This window comes from Notolepis coatsorum (assembly GCF_963971535.1).
Source record: "Notolepis coatsorum genome assembly, chromosome: 15".
Classification (NCBI taxonomy): Eukaryota; Metazoa; Chordata; class Actinopteri; order Aulopiformes; family Paralepididae; genus Notolepis; species Notolepis coatsorum.
Window position 1 is genome coordinate 13,189,773 of NC_140179.1, and position 26,537 is coordinate 13,216,309.

Consider the following 26,537-nt stretch of genomic DNA (forward strand, 5'->3'; position numbering starts at 1 on the left):
CCATTCCAAATGGGTGCAGTACCACAGGGAGACGATAGGGGGCGGTATTTTCCCAATGGAGCTCAGAGAATTTGCAGCACTAACGTGAGACTAGATTGATGAAATATGAATTTGAATCGCTAATAAAAAAACAAACAAGATCTATCGTCGTTGGCAATGAACGGTCTGCATGAACAAACGGGATATCTCGTCGTTGGCATTGAAAGTGTTAACAGTCACGATCAATATCAGATTGTAAACAAACTTGGACGGCAAAGATGGATATATTTCCACAAATAACATTTGAGTTAAATTGGGAATGGTCATCAGAAGAGGATGAAGGGAAGGATAGAACGACTGTTTGTGTTCAACTGGAGTTACAAGACTTTGGTCTCACAACGTGAAGGCCTCCTGAAACTACTCCCAGATTATCTTCAGCACTGCCTGCGGCCTTGTGCCTACAACTGAATCACAGCCGTGCTGATAGTCAGTATAACAGCACAACCTTCAGTGTGATATTGCTTGTTGTATCAGAAATACCTTTTTCTTTATTTTGTGTGTGTGGGGGGGGGGGGGGGGGGGTCTATATACTACACATTCACTTTGAACCCTTTCACTACCACACTACAGAAGGTGAAGGGGTTAACCCTTTGTCGTGTGGCAGTGAAAGGCTTAAACATCTGTAGTGTGGTAGTGAAAGGGTTAAACGTCTGTAGTGTGGTAGTGAAAGGGTTAACCTGTCATGTGGTTGTGAAAGGGTTAACCCTTTGGTAGTGTGGTAGTGAAAGGGAAGGTCACCTTTAACAAAAGGACCTCCCCCAAGGTTTATAACACTTTGGAAATAGACCTGTTGTCCTTATGTCATGTGAGATTCATGCTGATGATCCATAGTTCAATCATGTGATGCTGTATAATAACTGTAAAAGAAAATGACTGACTGAGAACATTCTGAGAACATTCTGATTGACTGAACAAGAACAGCGAACCACAACGACACAGGTAACAGGTTTTCTTGTGATATTATTATGCGTAATGCAACATTAACCTCGATGTTAGGATAATATAGCTAGCAATATTATTATATATTATTGCTATAGCTAATACTGATGACTCAACTCCTGTTGATTTTCAGTTGACTTGACTGTTCACTTTATTGGTGTTGAAAGAACAGTAGAAGCAGCCATTGTCTGTAAAAGAGAGGTTAACAACATTTCTGACAAATAAAGAATTAAATGCAAATGAGGAACAAATGAATCACAGTCTCACTTCCTTATTATCTAGCTCAGGGGTCGGGAACCTATGGCTCGCGAGCCATATATGGCTCTTCTGGTGACAGCATATGGCTCCCAGACATTTTTGAGAAAAAAGATTTTTTTTTTTTTTTTTTTTTTTTTATATATAATGCTTGTGATATTTCTTAATAATGCTGTGTCATTTTAAAGTAAACAGAAATTAGTTTTGAAGATACAGCTAATAGTATCTGTAGCTGAAGATATAGCGAGCAGAGCTGGCGAGGGAACACAAGTGGACAGAAATTGGACAAAAAATCTTCAACCTGAAGACCAGCTGATTCTTAAAACTTGGAACGAGCTTCCTGTGACATACCACACAATGCAGCGTGAGTATTGCCGTATTGACCATGTTTGGCTCTACATATGCATGTGGGCAGTCATTCTCGCATATGAGGAACATTAAGACCAACCTACGCTCACGTTTAACTGATGGAAGCCTCAACGCCTGCATGAAGCTCAATCTCACCACGTATGAACCAGATTACAAGGCCATCAGCAAAACCATGCAGCACCAGAAGTCGCATTAAAAGTAAGACATATTTAATTTATTATACGTTAAAAATACTATATGGCTCTCAATGAAATATATTTAGAAATATTTGGCTTTTATGGCTCTCCCAGTCAAAAAGGTTCCTGACCCCTGATCTAGCTTGTTTTACCATCTATTAAAGGAACACGCCAACATTTTGGGAGATTAGTTTACCGTCTTCTCCAGAGAGAGAGCCAAGAAGATAGATACCAGTTTCCTCTCTGTGCGTTCAGTAGAAGCTATCTGGCTGCAGGTTAGCCTAGCTTAGCACAATGAATGGAAGCGGACAGTGCCGGTTAGCCTTCGGGAGAGGTGTTAGTTGGACAATGCCTAGGCTAACCGGCACTGTCCGCTTCCATTCATTGTGCTAAGCTAGGCTAACGTGCAGCCAGATAGCTTTCTACTGAATGCACAGAGAGGACACTGGTATCTCTTCTTGTCTCTTCTTGTTGGTGGGGTCCTTTAAGAGAATCCTGACCATCGCAGACAGGTGCAGTCCTGCCAACATTAAATTATCTGATCGTTACGTTACGTTCAGATCAGACTGTGAACAGCACAACAGTATGAACCGCACAAATCACATCAAACATGATCATTTCAATTCTGATTTGGGCCACTTTCACATGTGGTCCTAAACTTGAGGGGATGTATCATTCATAACCGTTCTGTGTTTGAAAGCAAATTGAAAGAAGAAATGGCTTTCATTCATTTCACCTCCTCGCTGCTCCTCTGCTCATGAATTAGCCTCCACTGCACATCAACTTATACATTAAAACATAAACTGTGACTTCAGTGTCCTCCGTGTTTAAATCCATCTTCTTTATTGTTAATTTGCACAGGCGGATCAGATCACACTGGAATCTGATATTGGCCACATTTAAAAAAATATATATATCACTGATTCTTGAGAGTCGGGACAAAACACTTTTTAATATTATATTTTGAGAATGCACACTATATTGATTAGAGTTGTATATTCATGTAGAGAAAGGTCTGAGCTATTTAACCATGTAAAGGTGCGGGCTCTACATAGAAAAACATTTTGAACAAATTCACATGTTTCCCTTTGAAACTTGATTTGGGTTAACTCCGTCAGACACACAAAAAAGTATATAATTCTAATTATTCCAGTCCAACAAGAATCTAAGGTTCTGAAGTATGTTGTAATAGTGTTTAGTTACTCTGGTATGCAATCAAATATAATATATAAACCTCAGGTGTAATTTCACACTATTCTGAAAACACAGATTTAGAAATATTTGCATTTTCAAACTTTGTTTTTAATTTTGATATGATAAAAAAAATATCATTAAGTAAATAAGACAAGAGGATGAAGATCTGATGCTCCTTTATTACTTAAACAACATAAACTGAAGAAGGAATTTGTATTTTCCACAGAATTAACAAAAACAAACATCTGACGGTGTTGACAAAGATCTGACGGAGTTGACGAGAAACTGACAGAGTTGACTAAATTGTATATGCATCTCTGATAAATGAACACATGCATTTTTTAAACAGATGGAAGTGACAATGATAAGAACTAATAACTCCTTGTTAATGTTAATACTGAACATTTTGTTAACTCAATTGTAATAACAACAAACTTTACATACACTGTTTCCAACTATTACAAAATGCACTGTTTCCAACAACAAAAACAGTCATGGAGACCAGGACCCCTTCTTCTCGTCCCTGTTTTCATCTACCCAACTTCCTGATCTCCACGTTCTCACCCTGCACTTCTCCTCTTCGTTTCCTTCTGCATTTCCGATTAGTTTCACTATGATGTCTTGAACTGGGCAGAAACAGAACCTTTTCTGTTGGACCATGGGGATGCAGAAATTCCACTTTTACATCTTGTTGATCAGTATCCACATCGATGATCTTGGCTAGCCACCAGTGGTCATCATATTAGGGCGGGCCATACTTTTGTGCAAACATGAATTTTAAAGAAATCTTAACATGAGGGGTGTCTAAAATATGTGTTTCTTGTGGGGAATTAAAATATAGGAAACATTTTCGGAAATGATAACTCTAACTTACATCATTTTGTATTTCAAACTGGCAGATTTGACCATTTTTCACCCCTTTGCAGGGCCGGACTGGGGGAATTATTCAGGCCAGGAAATATAGTGCGAAATATAGCCCAAGTCAGGCACATTTTTAAGCAGGGGGTCTGGGGGTCCCCCACCAGGAAGATTTTTGTTACAATGACTTAATTCCCTACATGCTGGTGCAGGACTTTTAAAATGTTTACCCTTTAAATGCCATTGTTTGTGATGGCATCACAAATTATTGTTAAAAAAACACACACATTTAAATATTTTCAATATATCAAATGCAAAGTGGATTTTTCTGGGGGGGATTATTACAGGCTAATAATTGTTATAATCATCATGTGTCAATGATTAGCAACAACACTGATTTTGATGGATTTTTAGTTTTTGTAATGTCAGACTTAACAACTCAGAAATCAGAAAAGTTAGAGTATTTCATTTTTAATCTGACATTACAAGAACATTTTAAATGGTTATGATCAGGACTGAAGTTGAATAAAAGATTTATGCGGGGAAAAAATGACAGGGGATGATGATGATGCATGGTAACATTAGCTATGTTAGCTAGCTAGCATGTTTATTTTTATCACTGACTAACCTGGTGGTCCCGTGGTGCAAGAAAACATTTGGTCAATGTTGCCACATTTAGCGGCAACATTTAGGGCGTCCCGTCTCTGCTCCATGCTTCCTCTTTTTTTCACTGTTGAAGTGTTGAAACATTTCATTTCCAGTAATTCCCATCTGACTGTTCTGTGAAATACAAGCAGTCAGCAGTATGTATTTTTCTCTCCCTCCCTCTCTGCCCCACCCTTCCTCTTTTTTCCACTGTTGAAACATTTCATTTCCAGTCATTTCCATCTGACTGTTCTGTGAAATACAAGCAGTAAGCAGTATGTATTTTTCTCTCTTTCCCTCTCTGCTCGACCCTTCCTCTTTTTCCACTGTCCATCTTCAAGCGCAGGTTATGCTTGAAATTTTTTGTCTTTCGCTGTCTCTCCCTGTCATTTTGCAGAAGTGCCATCTGCCATTCCATTCGCCATCTGAAGACATGGCTCAAAAGGGACTATACCTAGACACTTAGCTTAAGGCACCCTTGCATGTTGTATGAGTCTGTATGTATATAAATGTTAAATGGTATATGTGATGTGTTGTGATGTCACGTTTTGTATGATGCATGTTTTAAGCATCACATTCCCCCACCCCCCTACAAGGACCACAATGGAAATAAGCTCTGAGCTTTTTTGTGTTTCATCCTTGGCAGTATATCCCGACTGTGCTCTTCTGTCACATGTTTATTTTTTATATTGTCAAATAAAGTCATTCATTCATTCATCTCAACTGTCAATCAGTTGTATGGCCTGGTACCGCCTCCACCAATCACATGCGGCTCCCTTTGTGTGTGTGTGACAGACAGACAGAGCTCCCGATGGCCAGTCCGGGCCTTCGCCATACATGGATGCCAACATGAATCTGAAGGAAATCCTAACATGCAAGGTGTCTAAATGATGCATTTCTTAATGGGGAATTTAAATATGAGTACATTTTTGGGATAGGATAACTCTAACCTACATAATTTTGTATTGCAAAATTTCGAAGATTTTAAAAGATATGGGAAATAATTTATAATGACAAAGCCATCATTAGCACTATCCATCATCACACATCGTCACACGTGCAGAGTTCAGGAAGAAATCCTGGACATTCTGTGTTACACCCTGTATGAATGTTGGATTTTTCTGAGGATGCTCCCTTTCTCTCATTAACTTATAGGTTAACCCAAAGTCTTTCATTTGTTGAAGAAGACGATACTTTTTAAGAATCGTGCCTGATGAACTCAGTGCTGGTTTTTGGCGCCGTGGGCCAGGAGTTTGTTTGTTTGTCTTCAGCTCTCTTCTGAGGATGTGGTGGAATAGCAGGGCCTTTTGGATTTTCTGATTCCTTACTTTGCTTCCTGATAGCATATTCTTTGTTTCCGTGCCTGGAGAGTCCAGTGGTGATGTACAGTATTTGTAGCCTTTTTTCAGCACATTATTGTTTTTCTCAGGTTGTTTTGTTGCTTTGTTACATTTGTAATCTTCTCTTTTAAAGTTTGTATTTATCTTGAATGCCTTTTTCGTGTTTTACTTTGTTTCTGTTCCTGTCTGAGAGACTCTCTGCGCTGTCTGGCATTGTTATCTAGAATATCCTGATCTGGGGGGGTGTCTGCCTCCAGCACCGCACCTTCACAGGACCTTTTCTATCTGCACCTTTTCTGGACCTCTCTCCAATATTTTCTCCGATACCTCTGTGCCCTGTCTCCCATCTTGTCTATTTCTATTACTTTTTTGTCTTGAACCCTCTTTTTCCACCTTTGTCTTTCCTGCTCTTGCATGACATGTTTGCTCTCTTCGTCACTGTGTAATTCTTCTCTTCTCTTTCATTGGTACTCTCTATTTCTTCTCCTTCGCTCCTCAACTGACAATTTCTGTCTAGCCATGCTTTCCTATAATACAAAAGTCATGAAAATGTATTAGAATAAGACTATAAAATCAGGTGTCTATTTACTAAACATGATTGATTGATTGACGTTAAAGCTGCAGTGCATAGTTTCTACAACTAGATGTTGCAAACATCTTCACACTGGCTTGTGCAGACAAAATCCATGTTCAGTGGAAGCAGTGGGAGAAAATTCAAAGACATTCATTCCAATAATCCTAGGGTATATTACAACTAGTGCTGTCAATGGATTAAAATATATAATCGTGATTAATCGCATGATTGTCCATAGTTAACTCGCGATTAATCATGAATTAATCGCATTTTTTTTAACATATCTTTTTTTATCTACCTTAAACAGATATTTTTCAAGTTCCAAGTTTTAATAATCTTATCAACATGAGTCAACAAATGCTTGCTTTATGCAGCCATTTAACACAAAAGGATGACCCTCATGCATTGCAAATGTGCATCAAATTCAAAACAGAGTGATGCACAAAATAACTTAAAAGAAAATAATAATTTAAAACAATGAATAAAGTGTGCATGAAATAATAGGGGAAAGAAAACGTTAGGAACTTGTTACATTCACCGACACAAGGGCTGAGTAATCACACACCCCCCCTCTCTCTCTCACACACTCACACTCTCCCGGCTCTCTTTCTCTCTTGCCCCTTCCTCATCTCTCTCACCCCCCTCTCTCTCTATATATATCTCACACACACACACACACACACACTTCAGAAACAAACATAGTATCAATGAGAGCATCAATAATACACCTGAGTGAAGTCTAGTAATACAAAAATAATAATAATCTTAAAAGTTAATCGTGAGTTAAAAAAAATAGTGGCGTTAATAGAATCGGGCGATAACGCGTTAATACCGTGTTAACTTTGACAGCCTTAATTACAACTGATAAGATTGTGACAAGCAAAGAATTATCCTGTTGATCACTCCATACCATAATGTATTACACTATGGATGGAAAGTCAGAGAAAGGATGATGCAGCAATCTAGACACGCATGGACCAGTCCTATATTAAGAATTATTATAAAGATATTAAGATGAAATCAAATCAAATCAAATTTATTTGTAAGGCCCGACAACACACGTTAATGTCCCCATGGGCCGTACACGTCTTCTTTAAACAAGTCAAGAAGAAACATAACAATAAGTCAAGAACAGAACAAGAACACCATAAGGTCCAACAAATTTAAAAGAAATGCAAATAAATGAAAGAATGCAAGCACTCCCAGACATACCCCACGCGAAGGTAAGGAACAACTCACTAAAACCTAACAAATATCCACAGTTTACCACCGTGCCCCTCTGCTCTGATGATCTAAGTAAACAGTATAATAACAAGAATAACTGTTTTCTTCTGTCTTGTATCTCTTCTGGGATATGAAAGGGCAACATGGAACTCCTTCCCCACTCTATAAGAGGCAAGAGTGTAGATGTTTGGTAGTGAAAACTACACACTGCACCATATTTTACATCAATCAATCAATCAACGTAGACAAGTGATATATTTATATTTATTTATTAACACATGTGCTGGGAAAGTAAGACAATTATTCAATAAGCAGACCACAGCCTGCCCATGCTCTGATGCATGCTATTATATGCACACTTCTGTGCAGATAAAACTCTGAAATAACATTTAAATCCTTTACCATGTTCAAAAATAGTATAACAATAGCATATTATGAGGTTATTGATGGATTTGTCAACTCCATCAGTTTACACGTCAACTCCGTCAGACACACAATCTGATGGAGTTGACGTCTGACGGAGTTGACAAAAGGGCACACATTGTCCCTCCAAACCTGTATTGTGCACTGCAGCTAGCTAGTTTTTTTGGCAGTTGCATAGCTGTCTTAATAATCTCACTGAAACACTTGAATTCAATCCACTATTGTTTTTTTAAAAGTATAATAACGGAGAGACGGTGTTGACATGTTCCAGCTGTGACCATCGGAATATTGACATTGTTTGTCTAAAATATCAAAAAGTGTAAAACTTACCAGACCATGTGTGGTAGTGTTGCATTCACCACATTCAAGGGAAGGAAAGGGGGTCCTCAGGGATAGAGCTAGCCATGCTATTGCCTGATTTAATTAGGTTTATGAAAAGGTCTGACAGAGTTGACATAAACTGAGGACACAACTTTGATAGGTAGATTTCTATGGGCAATATTATTGTTTTATACATGTATAACCCTTATCTTTGATTTGATATGTATGTTTTCACAAGTGGAGAGGTCTTTCAAGCTTTTTTGGGCTGGTCAATAATGTAACCCCTTGCTGAGGACAAGATAATTAACATGGGAGCTTCTAACCACAGATTATACATTTAAACAAATATCCCCCAAAAAACCAATATATGTGCTAAAACATAACATCAGTATACACAATACCTTTAGATGTAACTTTGTGAGTATATCACTCATTATGAATTTCTTTATTTTTTTATATAAATTAGACTTTTCTATGTAGGACATGTTTTGTCCCAACTCTCAAGAATCAGTGCTATATGAACAGCCAAACTAAATAAATCAGATCTGAGTAATAAATCAGAATTGAGCACTAAGGCTTGTAGCGTGTAGTCGTCTTTAGGTTTTATGAGGCCTATTTAGATTATTAATAATAATAATAATAATAATAATAATAATAATAATAATAATAATAATAATAATAATAATAATAATAATAATAATAATAATAATAATAATAATAATAATAATAATAATAATAATAATAATAATAATAATAATAATAATAATACATTTTATTTGTCATTTAATTTTCGTTAAACCAACCAAACTATACAAACATCTTTGAAAAGGCCTAGAATGAGGTATAAAAGAGACAGAAAACAACAGATAATTAAGAAGAGTTAGTAAGGCCTCACTTGCCATTTAAAAAAAATTACTTCTACAACAATTAGCTATAATTTTGTTTCTAATCACAAAATTAGTTTTAGAGGTCCTAAACTCTGAAACACTCTAAGTTCATCATTGAGGTCAACCACCTCCTTATCTATCTTTAGAAAGCAACTAAAAGGCCATTTAATTACATCATAAATCATTTGATTATGGACATTGATGGTACGGGAGTGGAACTTTGTACAAGCCCTTTGGGCTTTGTTCCCTCCTAGCACTGTTTTTTAAATAATGTGCTAAATAAAAATAAACTAAACTAAATCCCCCCAAAAAATAACCATTGGAAAGAAAGTGAACCAGCATTGCGCTTAAAAGATGCTTCTTTGTATGGTAAAGGTGGTGGGAGGGTACAGTAGGAACACCACAGACAAAAACACATCATTACTAGGCTCAAATATTGCCTCAGTTTTTCTCTTGTGACACTTTATTATGTATAAAGTATTCTTCTTTACTATATTTGGACTTTTCAAAGGTACAGTCTGCAGGATGTTTCGGCTGGCCCTCGTGTGTCTCCTTTCGGCCGTGTCCGTCACCTGGGCTAGGCCCCGCCTCCCTCTTCTCTCCGCAGAGATGATCGACTTCATCAATAAGGCCAACAGCACCTGGACGGTAAGACCTATACGAGGTGGACCACAGTGTTACATAACTCCACAGTGTCATTCAACACTTCGCAGTATGAAAATGATTAACGCCATAAAAAGCATTTTCATAAAAACATAATGATAAGGAAAGTGAGTGAGGGACACTCACTCACACTTAGTTACATTTCAACTGGCCTCGCGTCTCGCTCTGCTACTGAGATAACCTCTTATCTCCTCGCACCTAGCGCGCACGCGAAACAAAAACAAATGCACCCACTTGCACGTGACCGCGCCACCCACATGCGTCCCTATATGACGCCGGAAGTGGTCACGCCTCACCCTTCCTCATTTCGTTTCCAAACACGGAAGTAGCAGTGCACTTCGTGAACTGGTTGTTATGAAACGTAGGGAGAAATGACACAATGTTGGGTATTCGCCAGAAGTTCACCAGCCCCCGGAACCTTCTCGGCACATCCTAACAGCGCAGCGATCCTGTCCTGGGTTTTCCTCGTCTCGTGACAGCGGACAGAGGGACGTCGCGCGACGGTTAGCAGTCGAGCTAAGTCGTGCACAGGTAGGGCCTGCGCTATCAGGCATTGATACTAGCATGGGTAATACTGCTCGTTGTCTCGTGAGACGACCGAGTGATGTATTGGCGCAGGGGGGCGGGATATTTGGGGAAACATGGTCGTCATGACTCTCTTTTGGGTGTTTTTCCGGGTATCCTAGAGCGCGCAGCTAATGCTAATGCTACAATGTTGGGACGCCGTTCCCCATGTACCCCGGCGGGGTTGTCGCCACTCTTCCCTCCTCTTAACCGTTTCATTGCTGAAGGTCAATCGGTGTCTAATGTGGGGGGTTTTGCTGAGGCTTATTTACCCTTTATACGGGTGGATGGGCTGACGACAGGACGCAAGGCAGGTGTGCCGTGCTTAGAGGGCCAGGTAGCATCGGTCCTTTGCCCTGGCATGGTTGAACGTATCCCACCCGGAAGCCGACGCCAGAGGGCGAGTCGGCCCGGCAGGTGGCTGAGTGGGCTGATGAATCTTATACCGCCGCGGGACGGAATTTAGCAGCAACCAATAACATTGCTCATTTGGCTGCTTTTCTGTCCAACATGGTGTCGGGTGGTGGGGCCTTAGGGCCAGCCGACTTCAAAAACATTCCGCGTGTTTTTGAGGTTATACAGCTTTTGACCCAGTCGCAAGCTATAACCGCAGGGAGGGCTAGGATGCTGTCAACACTTGTTCACAGGCATCTTTGGTTGGAACAGTCTCCCCTTGAGGAGGAAAGAAGACTTCCCCTCCTCAGAGCTCCCCTCTCCGCAGAGGGACTTTTTGGTTTGTCCGCAGGGGCGCGGGCGGTATTTGACCTGGGCCCCACACCGCCCCACACCACGCAGCCAGAGGTGAGAGCACGGCCTCGCCAGAGGCTGCGGCGAGGCCCCTGACCGGCGGCCATGTTTCCCCCGCCTGAGGTACCCTGGGCACAAAGACAACAGGTGATCACAAGGCCGACAGCCTCGGCGGCCGAGGGATCGGCTACATTAGATGAGCACGCCCTAAAAAAACGTCGCCGTCTAGCTGTGTCTAGCACGCTCTCTGGTGGTCCCAAGGGAGTACGCGATGTGTGGCGTTTACTCCCAGTATTTTCTGGTGCCCAAGAAATCGGGAGGTGTCAGACCTATACTGGACCTGTCCGCGTTCAATCGGCTGATTGTGGCAAGACGGTTCAGAATGTTGACCGTCAAACAACTGTTAAGCGCTGTCAGAGTGGGAGACTGGTTCACCTCCATAGACCTGAAGGATGCATACTTTCACATCCCGATCTTCCCTCCTCACAGGAAATTCCTTCGCTTCCTCTTTCAGGGCATAGCGTACGAATACCAGAGGCTGCCGTTCGGCTACTCTCTGGCCCCTCGCACATTCACCAAGTGTGTGGAGACCGCTCTGGGACCTCTGCGTCGTCAGGGGATACGAATTCTATTCTACTTCGACGACTTTCTGCTCCTCAGCCGGTCAGAGGAGATCGCCAGGTCTCATACCAGGCTGGTGGTGGAATTCCTCACCAGTCTAGGTTTTGCTGTAAACTGGGAGAAGAGTACTCCTCTTCCCAGTCAACAGGTGGAGTACTTGGGCTTGGTTCTAAGCTCAAGGCCCATGAGGGCAACCCTCTCAGAGCGGCGGCGAGAGGATATTCTCGGCGAGCTCAGGAGGTTCCGTCCCTCTTGGCCTCCTCTTCATGAGGAGGATACAGAGGTGGTTTTTCAGTATGAAAATAGACCCGGTGAGTGGCAAGTGGAAGCGACTGAAGGTTCCCGTGTCAGTACTGGGGGATCTCGACCACTGGGGGAGGCCTGGTGCCCTCACCAGCGGGATCTCCATGGGCAGCAGGCTATCATACGTCACAGTCTTCACCGACACCTCCCTCACGGGATGGGGGGGGACGTGTCGGGCCGACGCAGTAGGGGGCAGCTGGCAAGACCATGCTGCCCGGTCTGCGCTACATATCAATGTGTTGGAATTGAAGGCGGTCCTTCTGGTCCTCAAGCAGCTCGGCCACCTGGTGGTGGGCGAGCATGTTTTGATCAGGACGGACAACACGATGTCAGCATCGTATATCAACAGACAGGGAGGAGTACGCTCCCCCCGTCTGCACCGGGCGGCGGTCGAGCTCTGGCTATGGGCATCTCTCAATCTGCGCAGCCTGAGGGCTCTCCAAATGGCTGGCAGGGAGAATGTGGGTGCAGATGTGATGTCGCAGGGCGGTCCTCATCCCGACGAGTGGGGACTACGTCCCGTCATAGTCAGGCGGGTCTGGGACCAATTCGGGGAGGCCATGGTGGACCTTTTTGCGAACAGACAGTCCCACCAGTGCCCCTTGTGGTTCTCGGTCAATCGGAAAAACAACCCCCCTCTGGGGGTGGATGCCTTCTCGATGTATCCGTGGCCGCCTGGGATTCTGTACGCGTTCCCCCCATACACCTGATAGCTCAGCTGTTGGAGCGGGTACGTCGGGAGCGCAGGACTTTGATCCTGATCACGCCGGACCGGGGCACGGCTGTGTGGTTCCCAGTCCTGATCCAGCTCTTGGTAGCCCCACCGTGGCCTGTTCCATGGTCGCCGCGGGCCCTCTCTCAGGCACGCGGAACGCTGTGTCTGCCCCCTGTTCTGGGGCAGCCGTTGATGGTTTGGCTGCTGACAGGGTGAGTCTGGAGGGGATGTGTCATAACCCTACTGTGGTTAACACCATCCGGAATGCGCACGCTCCGTCCACTACCGCGGTTTACGCAGGTAAGTGGCGTGCTTTTCAAGAGTGGTGTGAGGTTGGGGGCCTGGACCCAGTGTCCTGCCCCCTGGACTCTGTTATTTCCTTCCTCCAGTCTATCCTGAATAGGCTGTCGGCCTCGACAGTGAGGGTATATGCCGCGGCTATATCCTCTTGTCACGTGGGTTTTGAGGGCGGTACGATGTTCAGCCACCCTCTCGTGAAACGTTTCCTGCTTGGCACTCGGCGTCTCAAGCCTGTGGAACGTTCTCTGTCTCCGAGTTGGGACCTCCAACTGGTCCTGGGCCGGTTGTCGGAGGCGCCGTTTGAGCCTCTTGAGCAGGCGCCATTGGATCGGCTGTCCTTTAAGACCGCGTTCCTTTTGGCCATCACCTCCGCTAAGCGTGTGGGTGAGCTGTGTGCTCTCTCAGTGCCTGTCTATTCGGGCCGATAGCGGTGCGACTCTGAGGCCTAATCCAGTCTTCGTGCCAAAGAATATCCGGAGCTCTTTTCGCTCCAGGGATATTGTGGTTCAGGCGTTTCATCTGCTCTTCACGCTAGTGGGTTGGAGGCGAGCCTTCACCTGTCGTGTCCTGTCTGTGCACTGAGGGTTTACCTTAGTCGGACGCAGGATCTCAGGGCTTCCGATCAACTGTTTGTTTGTTACGGTGGCCCTCACGTGGGTAAGGCGCTATCCAAGCAGCGCCTGTCACATTGGTTGTGCGAGGGCATTGCCCTTTGCTACACGTCGGCTGGACAGGTTCCCCCCGGGGGCGTCAGGGCGCACTCCACTCGTGGTGTGGCGGCCTCTGCTGCCCTGTTAGGGGGGGCCTCGGTGGAGGACATCTGTGCTGCGGCCTCCTGGTCCTCCCCGGGTCCTTTTGTTAGGTTTTACCTCATGGACATGACTGGGGGTTCTGTCTCCCAAGCGGTCCTGAGGTCCGGGACCTCTCCTGCATCCCGCCATCAGGTGGGCTAGCAGGGGTGTGTGGGTGTGGACCGCGGGGTGCTGTGTCACACATGGTCCTGCCTGTGCTGTGCGTTCAGGGGTGCCTGTTTCCCCCTTTTCGCACTTTGGTGGAGTTGACTGCCTCCCCCCCTTCATTAGGACGGGCGGGTGGACGGGACTCCCCTCCTCCCTGGCTGGGGCTTACGGGTCCTCAGGGGGTGCATTTGTCGGGCCGCGCGTCCGCTCTGCCCTTTATCTCAGTAGCAGAGCGAGACGCGAGGCCAGTTGAAATGTAACGTATGGTTATTCTATAACCCTAGTTACATGATACTGGCTGAGCGTCTCGCTCTTAGCGCCCTGAGGTCCCTTGGAGGTTTCCGCTTATGGAAATCGAACTGGGAAGAGTGAGGCGTGACCACTTCCGGCGTCATATAGGGACGCATGGGGGTGGCGCGGTCACGTGCAAGTGGGTGCATTTGTTTTTGTTTCGCATGCACGCTAGGTGCGAGGAGATAAGAGGTTATCTCAGTAGCAGAGCGAGACGCTCAGCCAGTATCATGTAACTAGGGTTATAGAATAACCATACGTTATGGTGCTATACAAATAAAGTTATTATTATTATTAGTTATGTGTATTCAGCCTTGGAGTTCCTTCTCTGCTGTCTAACTGGTGTATTTGGATACAATTCTGTATGTCAGAAACAGCAGTGTTTCCTTTCTCCCCCTATATTTTACTGACATTATTTATTTACTATGTACCACGTAACCACTGCTGCTTGAAGATTTGCACTAAGTTCTCTTTTTTACCTCTATATTTATTTCATTCATTCATTTAATTTTTAGCTACTGTTTATATTGTATATATTCCTGTATGTTGTGTGTGTACATTGTGTCCTATATGTTACTTTATGTTTATAGTGTCCTATACGTACTTTATGTTTATATTATATATTTTTATATACACCGTGGGAAGGGGCGAACGTAATTACATTTTTCTGTATGTCTTGCACATTATGGGAAATGACAATAAAGTTGACTTTGATTTCATCTCTCTCTCTTTCTCTCTCTCTCTCTGTCTCTCTGTGTCTCTCTCTGTGTGTGTTTATCTCTCTCTCCCTCACACTCTCTCTCTCTCTGTGCGTTTATCTGTCTCTCTCTGTCTCTATGCCCCCCCCCCCTCTGTTTTTCTGTCTCTCTGTCTGTCTGTCTCTGCTGTTCTTTTCTAGGCAGGACAGAACTTCCAGAATGTGGATATGAGCTATGTGACTGGTCTGTGTGGGACCCTACTGAATGGCCCCAGGCTGCCAGAGCAGTGAGTCTAGGCTGTACTCTGTGTATTTGTGCCACACGTGGTGGACGGTTTCAGGAGGCCTTCATGTTGTGAGACCAAAGTCTTGTAACTCCACATATAGGACCACATGATAGGCCTATTAGTGATTTCAGAGAAGTATACAGATACTGTAAGCTCTCCCACTCCAGGTGAAGGATATGAAAACGGCACTTTGCACAAATAAGAATCGGTATTTAGTCGAAGTCGTGCCTCCAAGAGGAGTTAACCATAAATAACAATCTGTAGAGTCAAAGTCACGCCTCCAAGACGAGTTAACCATAAATAACATGTTTTTGAGTGGAGGGGGTCTAAACATAATCAAATGGCTAGTCCCACCACCAAAAATAAGAAATAGCAATATATACTTGTTTTCATTAACTTGTTGATTGACTAAATGTACATTTTAATTGTATTTGCTGTATTGCGTGGCCATGTTGTTTACAATGGTAATGTTTGTAAACACTGGTTTCTAATAAAGACATAAATATAAGCAATATAATTAACTCTGAATATAAAAATATGAGGGGAAAAAAAGTGCAGATGAGGGTCTGTATGCCCTATTGGTTATATTATATGTTATAATAGATTTAGGCAATAAAGAATTTTTATCTGAATATATACTATGAGTAAGAGTAAAAGCAAACAGTATACCCCAACTATATTCTAAACAGGCCGTTCATGAAAAGAGATCCCACATCGATAGTGCTTAGCTGTATAAACAAACCCAGCCTCAGGATCCCCCCCCCTCCAACCCCAAGTGACACTGGCACAATAATAACAATGACACTGGCAAGAATTCTACACTGGGACTGACCTGGAACTCTGCACTGCACTTTACACTTTATATATATATATATATATATATATATATATATATATATATATATATATATATATATATATATATATATATATATATATATATATATATATATATATATATATATATATATTTATTCAAATGATAACGCTGAGACAATTACCAATGTGGTTACACATATGGCTTAATAAAGGAATCTGAATCTGAATCTGAACTAATAAAATATAATAAAGATATATAGCCCAATCCAAAGTGAATAAACACCCATGTTTGTAATGTTGTATGTAAATACTCCATAATAACCCTTCTTCCTCCTGTTCCAGGGTGACTTCTGTTAAAGATGTGAGACTGCCAGACACCTTTGACTCGCGGCAGTTCTGGCCCAAGTGTCCCACCATCCAGCAGATCAGAGACCAGGGCTCCTGTGGCTCCTGTTGGGTAAGACAAGCCTGTGTGGACTAGGCCTAGTCGACTTTGATTGGCCGAAATTGTCCAATAGTAGACTAATAGTCGACTACCCCCTGAATTGTATCATTCCATTTGGGCTGTGGGGGGTGCTTAATGTCTGAAGGAGTCGAATGAAGGCTCCTTGTCCTCTGCGAAAGCATGCAATTGGTCCACTGATGGATACATCTTGATATTTGTCTAGTCTAGTGTGTTCATTAGACGGGTGAAATCCTCTTTCAGTGCCTCTGTGCCTGTTTTCTTAGGCAGTTAGCCTCGCTGGTATGTGCACCATTAGTATTAGCCACGCTTCTAGGCCTCTTTGCTTTTGGAAATAATGATACAACATTTAATTAATTTTTTAAATTATAATATTTTAGGTTGGCAGGTACGGCACCTTTTGATCAATTAGTCGACTAATCAGGGTCAGCCCTAGCGTGGACCAATATAATTCATGGTATTCAATTACATCATCATGACTGCAGATGTGCAAATGACAGGCGATTGTAAATCAAAATAACATAATAATAATGGCTTGGATTTATATAGCGCCTTTCACATACCCAAGGCGCTTTACAATAAAAGGGGGAAGGGGGGAGAGGATAACGGTGGCCTAAAACTGAGAAACAAAATTACAAAAACAGAACAGAGCAAACAGAACAGAACAACAACAGAACAAAACAAAATAGAACAAACAGAATGAGATAGGATGCTCAGGAGCATCAGAGACCAGAGGCCTGAGTGAAGAGGTGGGTTTTCAGCAGGTTTTTAAAGTGGGCGAGAGTGTTCGCATTTCAGATGTCCACGGGGAGGGAGTTCCAAAGGGGGGGGGGGGCAGCGACACTAAAAGCCCTGTCCCGATGGTCCGCAACCTGGCTTGTGGTATGGTGAGTAAGCCTGTGTCAGAGGAGCGGAGATTCCGGGAGGGGGTGTAGGTGTGGAGAAGGTCGCATAGGTATTGAGGGGCGGTGGTGTGTAGGGATTTATATGTGAGCAGGAGGATCTTGAAGGTGACACGAGATTTTAGGGGAAGCCAGTGGAGGTGTATGAGGGGGGGGGGGGGGGGGGTGATGTGCTGCCAGGGTTTGGTGCGGGTGAGAACCCTGGCAGTCATCATCAAGTGACAAACCGTGGGCCGTGTCGACGGCATTGTGGCATATTGTTAGGACATGCAAGTTCGAGTTTCAAGTTTCTTTAATAGTTGTCATAGTAAAATACAGAATACTTTTCCATGAAATGCTTTTTTCTGTATGAGCTCCTCCTGTATGATGCCTACCTCCTAACGAATACAACAATTAAAATGGTAGTACAATCTTTAGTCTTGTCCCATCTTGACTACTGCCCAGCAATTTGGTCTAGCGCGTCAAAGCAAGAGCTTAGTAAACTCCAGCTCACTCAAAATAGAGCTGCCCGACTCACTCTTCACTGCTCTATAAGGAATAGTGTGGAGGGAATGCATGCTATATGTCGTGGATGATGGTGGACGAGAGACTAGCATGCAGTTTGATTAGGTTTTTAAAGAACATTTGTACCTTGGGTAAACCCACTCAATTGTATTCTATGCTTTTATCCACCAATGATAGACATGACCATAATACCAGACATGCTTCAAGTAGTCGCTTCACCCTACCTCTGCCTAGAACCAACGTTCTAAAGAAAACTGCAATGTATAGAGCCATAACATACTGGAATAGGATCCCATTACATATTATACGGACGGAAAACAAGGACAGTTTCAAAAAGAAACTCAAAGGAGCCATAATCCGGAAGGAAATTAATATATGTCATGCATGAGTGTAGCTGCAGCCATGTTATCCAAAACTTCTTCTGGTTACTTTGTGTGTTTTTTTTCTTTTTAAAGGTATGGTGAAATTGATGTTTTAGTAACATTGATGAGCATTCTAAAAGCAATTCTTAAAAATATTCAATTTTAAAAACAATCTTAAATTGTATTTAACACTGTATTTTGTATTTTGTTTTGTTTTCCGTTTCGTTGCTTGCATGTAATTTTAGCCATCTTAATTGTTAGTTTCATTGTGTATTGTATGTTGAGTATTGACTTTTAATAATTCTGTTTAGCAATAATTGTTTTTGTATGTTTTTTTGTGTGGACCCCAGGAAGACTAGCTGGTTGCCATGGCACCAGCTAATGGGGATCCCTAATAAAATCAAATCAAAGCTCCTGAGAGTGTGCTAGATAAAAAGTATAAAATAGAAAAAGTCAAGAGTACATAAACAAAAAGTGTTCAGTCAATCAATATACATATATATACAATACAGAGTAAAAAAATGGTAACAGTGAGGTACAATGCAGCAATGGGATCAGGTACAACTTAGGGTAAGGTGCAATGAGGTATGAGTTGTAGTGCAAATCTCTTTGCTAATAAATATAAAGTGTTTAAAGTGAGTAGAGTGGGTGTTACGGTGAGGACACATTATGAGAATAGAATATAATAGAATATCCAGAGCCTGTGGGAGATGGTGAAATTGAATAAAAAGGGGGCCGATATTATTTGAATTGAGATGAAATAGTAAAAACGGAATATTAACGAGAATACAAGCTACATACTAGTAATAAAGTTCTCCTAACACTGCTAACTCTGATCGGTTACCCACAGGCCTTTGGGGCAGCCGAGGCCATATCCGACAGGTTGTGTATCCATAGCGATGCCAAGGTCACCGTGGAGATCTCTGCGGAAGACCTGTTGACCTGCTGTGATCAGTGTGGTTATGGGTGAGTGAGTGTGTGTGTTGGAGGAGGGAGGGGGGGGGGGGGTACAGTGTGTATGTGTTGGAGGGAGGGGGGGGTGTACAGTATGTGTAAATCCATGTGCGTGCATGTTATATTGACATAGACCTTAAATATTTACCTAAATTCCTGGTACGTGAAATGTACTTATCAAATAAAGAGATTGTGATTCTAATTCTAACTCTAAATGTTCTCATATTTACATATTGAATAATGTGTGTGTGTGTGTGTGTGTGTGTGTGTGTGTGTGTGTGTGTGTGTGTGTGTGCAGGTGTATGGGGGGATATCCCTCATCGGCCTGGGACTTCTGGGTCAGTGATGGCCTGGTCACAGGCGGGCTGTATGACTCCAGTGTAGGCAAGTTATTATTTCTATATATTTCTATCTCCATGTACAATAGGTAGGTGTGTCAGCTTTTAAAGGTGCCCTTCACTGAAAAACCAAGCAGATTTATTGTATAGGGCATACAGACCCTCATCTGCACCTTTGTGTAGTTTACTTTTCTCATATTTTAGGTAATTATATAGTTTACCGTTTATTTGTGTTTACAGGCGTACGGCAGAACGGTGGATATAATGTTCGGGAAAAAATTTGTTTTCAATTTAGTTAAAGTTGTTGTACCAACTTAGTAACCCAACTCTTTAGGAATTCAGATGCAGTGTGCACAACAATTAATATTGAATGAACCAAAGACCAAAATCTTTGCTGCAACATCAATTACACCAAACCTGGGGATAAAGTAGAGTGGAATCCCTCTTTAACCCTTTGAAAGGGTTAACCTTCTGTAGTGTGGTAGTGAAAGGGTTAACCTTCTGTAGTGTGCTAGTGAAAGGTTAACGTTAGGTTATGACTATAACCAAGTTCTGTTAGTTAGGGGCGATGCTTGGCTTCGCCTTCTGCACTATCTCGCGTACGTGCACGCGTACTGAATAAACCACAAATGTACCTCTAATACCAGTATTAGTCTGACCACACCCCTCATCAGCTTACCTTCATAAGCAGGTGTGTGGTCACCTGCTCTCCTCCTTCCCAAGCTTTCACCACAAGGTGAGGTCAAGGGCTGCAGCGGCCGTCCGAAGCCAAGCATCGCCCCTAACTAACAGAACTTGGTTATAGTCATAACCTAACGTTCTGTATCGTTAGTGGCTTAGCTTGGCTTCGCCTTCTGCACAAGGGAGGCCAAGCGGAGCCACTTGGCTGACAAATACACCCCGCTGACAGCCCCCCAAAACCATCAGAACAGGGAGGGCCGAGCCCCCCCGACCCCCCCTAATGGAGGGTAGCCCCCCTATTAGGGACGTCACGGGAGGGCGACGGACCCGACCGTGCGAAGAGGCACTCAAGCAACTCAACGCACAGGGTGAGCAGACCGTGGCTTGACCCACGACTACACACACGCACAACCCGCATGCCACCCGGGAACGAACGGAGGAACAACCTCGTTACTGCCCCCAGAATCACGGGGTCAAGGGCAAACCCAACCCCGTGGCAAGGCCGTAGCAGCGGAGCACGAAGGAAGACCCAGACCCACCAAAAGGACTGGACTCCCTGGAATGGGGGCCCGGAGAAGTCCATGATGCCAGCATCAAGACCCCACCAGGTGGGCACGTAGTGCCCCGCCCCCCACATCGCCAGCGTATTCGGACAAAGGCCCCTCAGTTACTGCACCTGGTATTCCCAGGCGGAACCAACCAGGCCAGTAAGCCGAGCGGGCCCCGTCCCCCCAATAGTACACCGCCTGGCACACTGACCCTGCAGAATAGGCAGTCAGCATGGCCGTAAGCACACAAAAAAGGTTAACCAACGGAAGCAGGCAGCGCACCGGGGAAAAACCAGGCAACAGGCTGTTAACCCTAGCCTGGAGACTGCGGACGAGACAGGCGCCAGAGGGGACAGCTGAACACAGCCGCCCCGGCGGAAGGAGCGTAAGCTGGCGGTGTTGCATGACCAAGCCTCCATTTAACAACCCCCACCCAGAGGGGTCGAGGCAGAGAAGGCTGACACGATTGGCAGACGTCATGAACGTGCAGGGGCACCCTCAACCGGTGAACCCGGGAGTTGACACTGCTCCAACACACCAGGGAACCAACCACCTCGGTGTTACCCAATGCGGTGGTTGTTCCTATAACCCCTCAAGAAAAAACTCCAAAACACACCTGCGGGTATACACCGGCTATACCGCAGTACAAGTGTTTCAGTTTCCAAAAAGGGTTAACCCAGGCCTACGGGTCGCAAACATCACTTCGGACCGGGCCTGGCGGTACGGGAAGCACAGGGTCACCAGAGGAGGTCAAAAAACCACCCCCACAGGCCCCTCTTCGCCATGCGTGAGAGAGGAGCGAAAAACAATGGAGAACCAGCCCCTAAGCACACCGTACCTGGTATTCCCCGGCGGTCTCCCAACCAAGTACTAACCAGGACCAACCTGTGTAGCGGCCGAGATCCGACGAGATCGAGCGCGTACAGAATGGCATGGCTGTAAGCCATGACGACAGTGCTGAGTAAAAACATACCCAACCAGGGTCTCCATAGCGCATAACCCTGTGACACCCAGACCGACCTGGCATTTTTCCCCCTGAAAAAAGCCCAAGTCCCTCAGGGTACCAGAACAGCAGATCTGCATCCCCGGCGGACAACGGGTTCAACTGATCTGGACCAGCGTGACCAGAACCAGTCCCGTGCCCTAACCACGCCGACATGCCCCAGGAAAAGGGCAGATATGCGTGTTGATCTTAACATGAAAAGAAGGCGCCACCCAGACGTCGGGACGAACCGCGCCTGGTGGCCCACCCCAAGGGCGTGAGACCCCACTACATATGTTCAGATCCATCCCGTCATCATCCCCCAGACATGAATGAGGATCCGTCGACAACCCACCCAGGTCATGGGATGTGGTCGCCGGAAGAGGAAAAACCCCCATCTCAGTTGCTTTATAAAAACGCTGTTTCAACCACAAGCAACTAAGGCGTGCCAGTCAATCGCCTGTTTACAGCGAGCTAGCACTATACGTGCGTCGGGACACACCCCCATCAATGAACAGGCTATTTAGACCTGTCATTGAATCCCCAAGGCGCCCAGGGGAACGACAAGAGGGGTGTGACACTCCCTAACTCCAACACTTCTGGAATAGAAAGAAGGAAGCATCAACAGTATGTATCCCAGTCTACACAGCCGGGGTAAAAAATGTTCACATTTTTACATCCCACCACCCTCCCATAGGAAAGAGACGGGGATCCCCAGAGAGACTTCCCACGCGAGCTGTACAGATTGAAAAGAATATATTGCACCTTGAGCCATGTAAAAAACTGGTTTTAGGGCCTCCGGGGAAGAGGCACCGAACCCATACACACTCAATAAACGAATTGAATCGAATATACATACAATAGAAAAGGACCCTTCTAGAGGGTCCACTCACTTTGACAATCTGAGGAGGAAGGCTCTGTACTCTGATGGAGGCTTCCTCACATGGATCACATGGAAGAAGGAGTCCGAACTCACAGAAGGCCTGAGTAGGCGCTTGGTGAGGAGGAGCCCTGACCACCCCCCCTGAAAACAGATCCATCACATGGACCTGAACAGCACACGGAAGTCCTACCAACAGAAACGCGCACGGTGACGTACTCTATGGCGGGGGAATTCCTGCGGTGCACACGCCCAATATACCAGGCCGTGGGACCAGGAACTCCCTCCCCCCCCCCCCCCCCCCCCCCCCGTAACGTGCCGAACCGCCACGTGACGGGAACCTTGAAGGACAGGGGGTGTACCCCTGACCGACAGAACAATGGGGAGAGGAAAGGTTACCAGTTCACCCCTTTACGACCCCACACCCATGATACGACGTAACGACAAAAAGAGAATATGACACAGTCATAGTCAGCTCTATGAAGCGTTTCACAGCTCCACACAGCGCACGAGCTAACCTGCTATCTGATTTTTACTAAGGAAAAACACAGAATAGAGAGGGCTCTAAGAACCCCGGTCCAACATACACATGTGCTTCTGTGGCCAGTACAACCCAGTTGTAGGTCACATGACACACACAACCCATCATCATCACAATGAGAGAATACATCATTCTTGATTAGTATCGACCACAGGCCTTGCTAAGCACACGACAGCAACCAAACCAATTTCCCTTTAGGAAATAAGTTTCCCCAGCAGATTTAGCACAACCTCAGCAATCAAGCTGAGAGTTACATCGTATCCCTACCACACGAAAGACACAATTAATGCACAACATGTCTGATAGGAGGTGATAAAGTCCCCAGGGAACCGGGGGGGGAAAAACACAATCCTCCTAATTTTACCCTCAATACGGCCAGTTAAAACAGGAAAACCTGTTAATGTGTGAACTCACTGTCCATTGTCATTACAGTCTGAGAAAGAACATTCTTTTACTCACTCGTCACCAAGCATAGCTTCATAGGTTAGTTGCCTTAGTAGTGAGTACACGGTACACATAAACACCATGATGTTTCTCACACAACAACCAGATCAATACATCACGACCTGCACGGAGAAGCTACTGCCAGTGACAAAAACAGCTCACACACAACCCGCAACGTATCTCAAATGCATTGCAACAACACACGTTTTGGGAAAAAACACCGTCATTCACAATACATTTAGCAAGGTAAAACCAGAAGACGTGTTATGAGGGTCTGGCCAACCCCGTACCTGCCCGGAACGCAGATCAGCGAAGTGCAGTCACAAGCGTCCCGTGTTGTTCGATCCGGGCAGCGTCGCCGCTCCACCAGTCGCTACAGTCCTCTTTGTTGACGCAATCCCCGTCTAGGCTCGGGCAGGGTTGACGAACATCCCCTGTCAAGGATGACGTCGTGGTCAAAAGTGTAAAACATGTTAAAAATCAAAGCACGTTCAACAGAATAGCATCAAGCTAACGGCTGCTCCAGCCGTTCGGGTGCTATCGCTTCCGCTCGCGAGACGCCGATCTACGACGCACGCGATCAGGAGCGAGCTCCCGGCGGCGCGCGAGAAGCCAAGCTACCCCGCGCCAGGCCACCGACCGGCTAACCGTAAGCTATGAACATGTAAACAATGACATAACACTCACCCAGACAGGCCGCCGTTCTGAACCCTCCTCACTTTTTAAGAGAAAAGGGAAAACAAGACGTCAACACCGCTTCACAACGGTGACAATAACACGTCCGGCGGAATCAGCACAGTACCAACTGGCCTGTATAGCTGACTTTGAACACGAATCTGCCGCTATCGCACATTACATGCACATATCCCCTCGTGAAGGAATACTCTCATTTGGATATGAAAGATGGGGTCTTAACACGGTGACAGAGAGAATCCACTCGTCCAGAACACACAGGGATCACCAGTGTCAATGGTCGCGGCCCACTAGTTAAAACTATAATGGTCGCCAGACCAAGGCCCTCTGTCGCCTAGACGGCTAAACAAAGGACCCTAGCCTGGGGCCGGTTTCCATAAACTTCGTCTAGTAGCCCCCATAGCACTAACAGACAAGTGGAGCCCGCCAGCAAACACTACTCACCCAACCTGGAACGCACCGCTCCTCACAACAGCGGCATGTCCGACAGTTCAGCTGTGGCCTGACAGGTTTCACCCCAACAAACACAGCAAGGAACTGCAGTTGAGAAGCATGCAGCGGCGTGCTCCCAATACGAAAACCGGTGGAGGGTTTGTAGAATGATCATCATCTTCTAGACACTCCAGTACGAAGACAATATCGCCGTATTTTCTCGAAAATAGTGAGAGAGAAAATAAAGATATGATGTCAACGTATCCTTGTTTCCCAAGCTGTTCCTAATCCAATTTCTTCCATCATGGTGTCAAGTGTGGGGATCTACCGAGGCACCTCTTCCTTGTGGTGAAAGCGAGAAGGAGGAGAGCAGGTGACCACACACCTGCTTATGAAGGTAAGCTGATGAGGGGTGTGGTCAGACTAATACTGGTATTAGAGGTACATTTGTGGTTTATTCAGTACGCGTGCACGTACGCGAGATAGTGCAGAAGGCGAAGCCAAGCTAAGCCACTAACGATACAGAACCTTCTGTAGTGTGGTAGTGAAAGGGTTAACTGTCTGTGGTGTGGTAGTGAAAGGGTTAACCGTCTGTAGTGTGGTAGTGAAAGGTTAACCGTCTGTAGTGTGGTAGTGAAAGGGTTAACCTTCTGTAGTGTGGTAGTGAAAGGGTTAACCTTCTGTAGTGTGCTAGTGAAAGGTTAACCTGCTGTAGTGTGGTAGTGAAAGGTTAACCTTCTGTAGTGTGGTAGTGAAAGGTTAACCTTCTGTAGTGTGGTAGGGAAAGGTTAACCTTCTGTAGTGTGCTAGTGAAAGGGTTAACCTTCTGTAGTGTGGTAGTGAAAGGGTTAACCTTCTGTAGTGTGGTAGTGAAAGGGTTAACCGTCTGTAGTGTGGTAGTGAAAGGTTAACCTTCTGTAGTGTGGTAGTGAAAGGGTTAACCGTCTGTAGTGTGGTAGTGAAAGGGTTAACAGTCTGTAGTGTGGTAGTGAAAGGGTTAAACTGTGTGTGTGTGTGTGTGTGTGTGCGTGTGTGTGTGCGTGTGTGTGTGCGTGTGTGTGTGCGTGTGTGTGTACAGGCTGCCAGCCTTATAGCATCGCTCCTTGTGAGCACCATGTGAACGGAACTCGCCCCCCCTGCCACGGCGAGCAGGAAACCCCAAAGTGCAAGACGCAGTGCATCGACGGATACTCCCCGTCCTACAAGAAGGACAAATACTTTGGTACGTGTTGTACTATGCAGAAATACTTTGGTACACAGTCCATCTTGTGTTGTACACTATGCAGAAATACTTTGGTACACAGTCCATCTTGTGTTGTACTATGCAGAAATACTTTGGTACACAGTCCATCTTGTGTTGTACTATGCAGAAATACTTTGGTACACAGTCCATCCATCTTGTGTTGTACTATGCAGAAATACCCAGATACACAGTCCATCTTGTGTTGTACTATGCATAAATACCCAGGTACACAGTCCATCTTGTGTTGTACTATGCAGAAATACCCAGGTACACAGTCCATCTTGTGTTGTACTATGCAGAAATACCCAGGTACGCAGTCCATCTTGTGTTGTACACTATGCAGAAATAGTAATACCCAGA

At 44.8% G+C, this 26,537-nt stretch overlaps 1 protein-coding gene across 2 annotated transcripts in view; it reads left to right on the forward strand.

The window, feature by feature from the left end:
* Nucleotides 1-715: 715 nt before the first annotated feature.
* The window catches only part of ctsbb (cathepsin Bb), a 32,838-nt gene continuing 7,016 nt past the window's right edge, over nt 716-26,537 (forward strand). Inside the window, exons 1-7 of one of the 2 annotated variants that reach the window (XM_084330099.1) lie at nt 716-978; nt 9,756-9,892; nt 15,306-15,391; nt 16,553-16,667; nt 19,292-19,407; nt 19,694-19,779; nt 26,013-26,156. In XM_084330099.1, the coding sequence (XP_084186225.1) occupies nt 9,770-9,892; nt 15,306-15,391; nt 16,553-16,667; nt 19,292-19,407; nt 19,694-19,779; nt 26,013-26,156 (670 nt within the window). In that variant the 5' untranslated portion in view covers nt 716-978; nt 9,756-9,769. Of the gene's footprint in view, nt 979-1,724; nt 1,801-9,755; nt 9,893-15,305; nt 15,392-16,552; nt 16,668-19,291; nt 19,408-19,693; nt 19,780-26,012; nt 26,157-26,537 lie in introns of those variants that run through there. The other variant, XM_084330098.1, reaches the window with a different exon arrangement.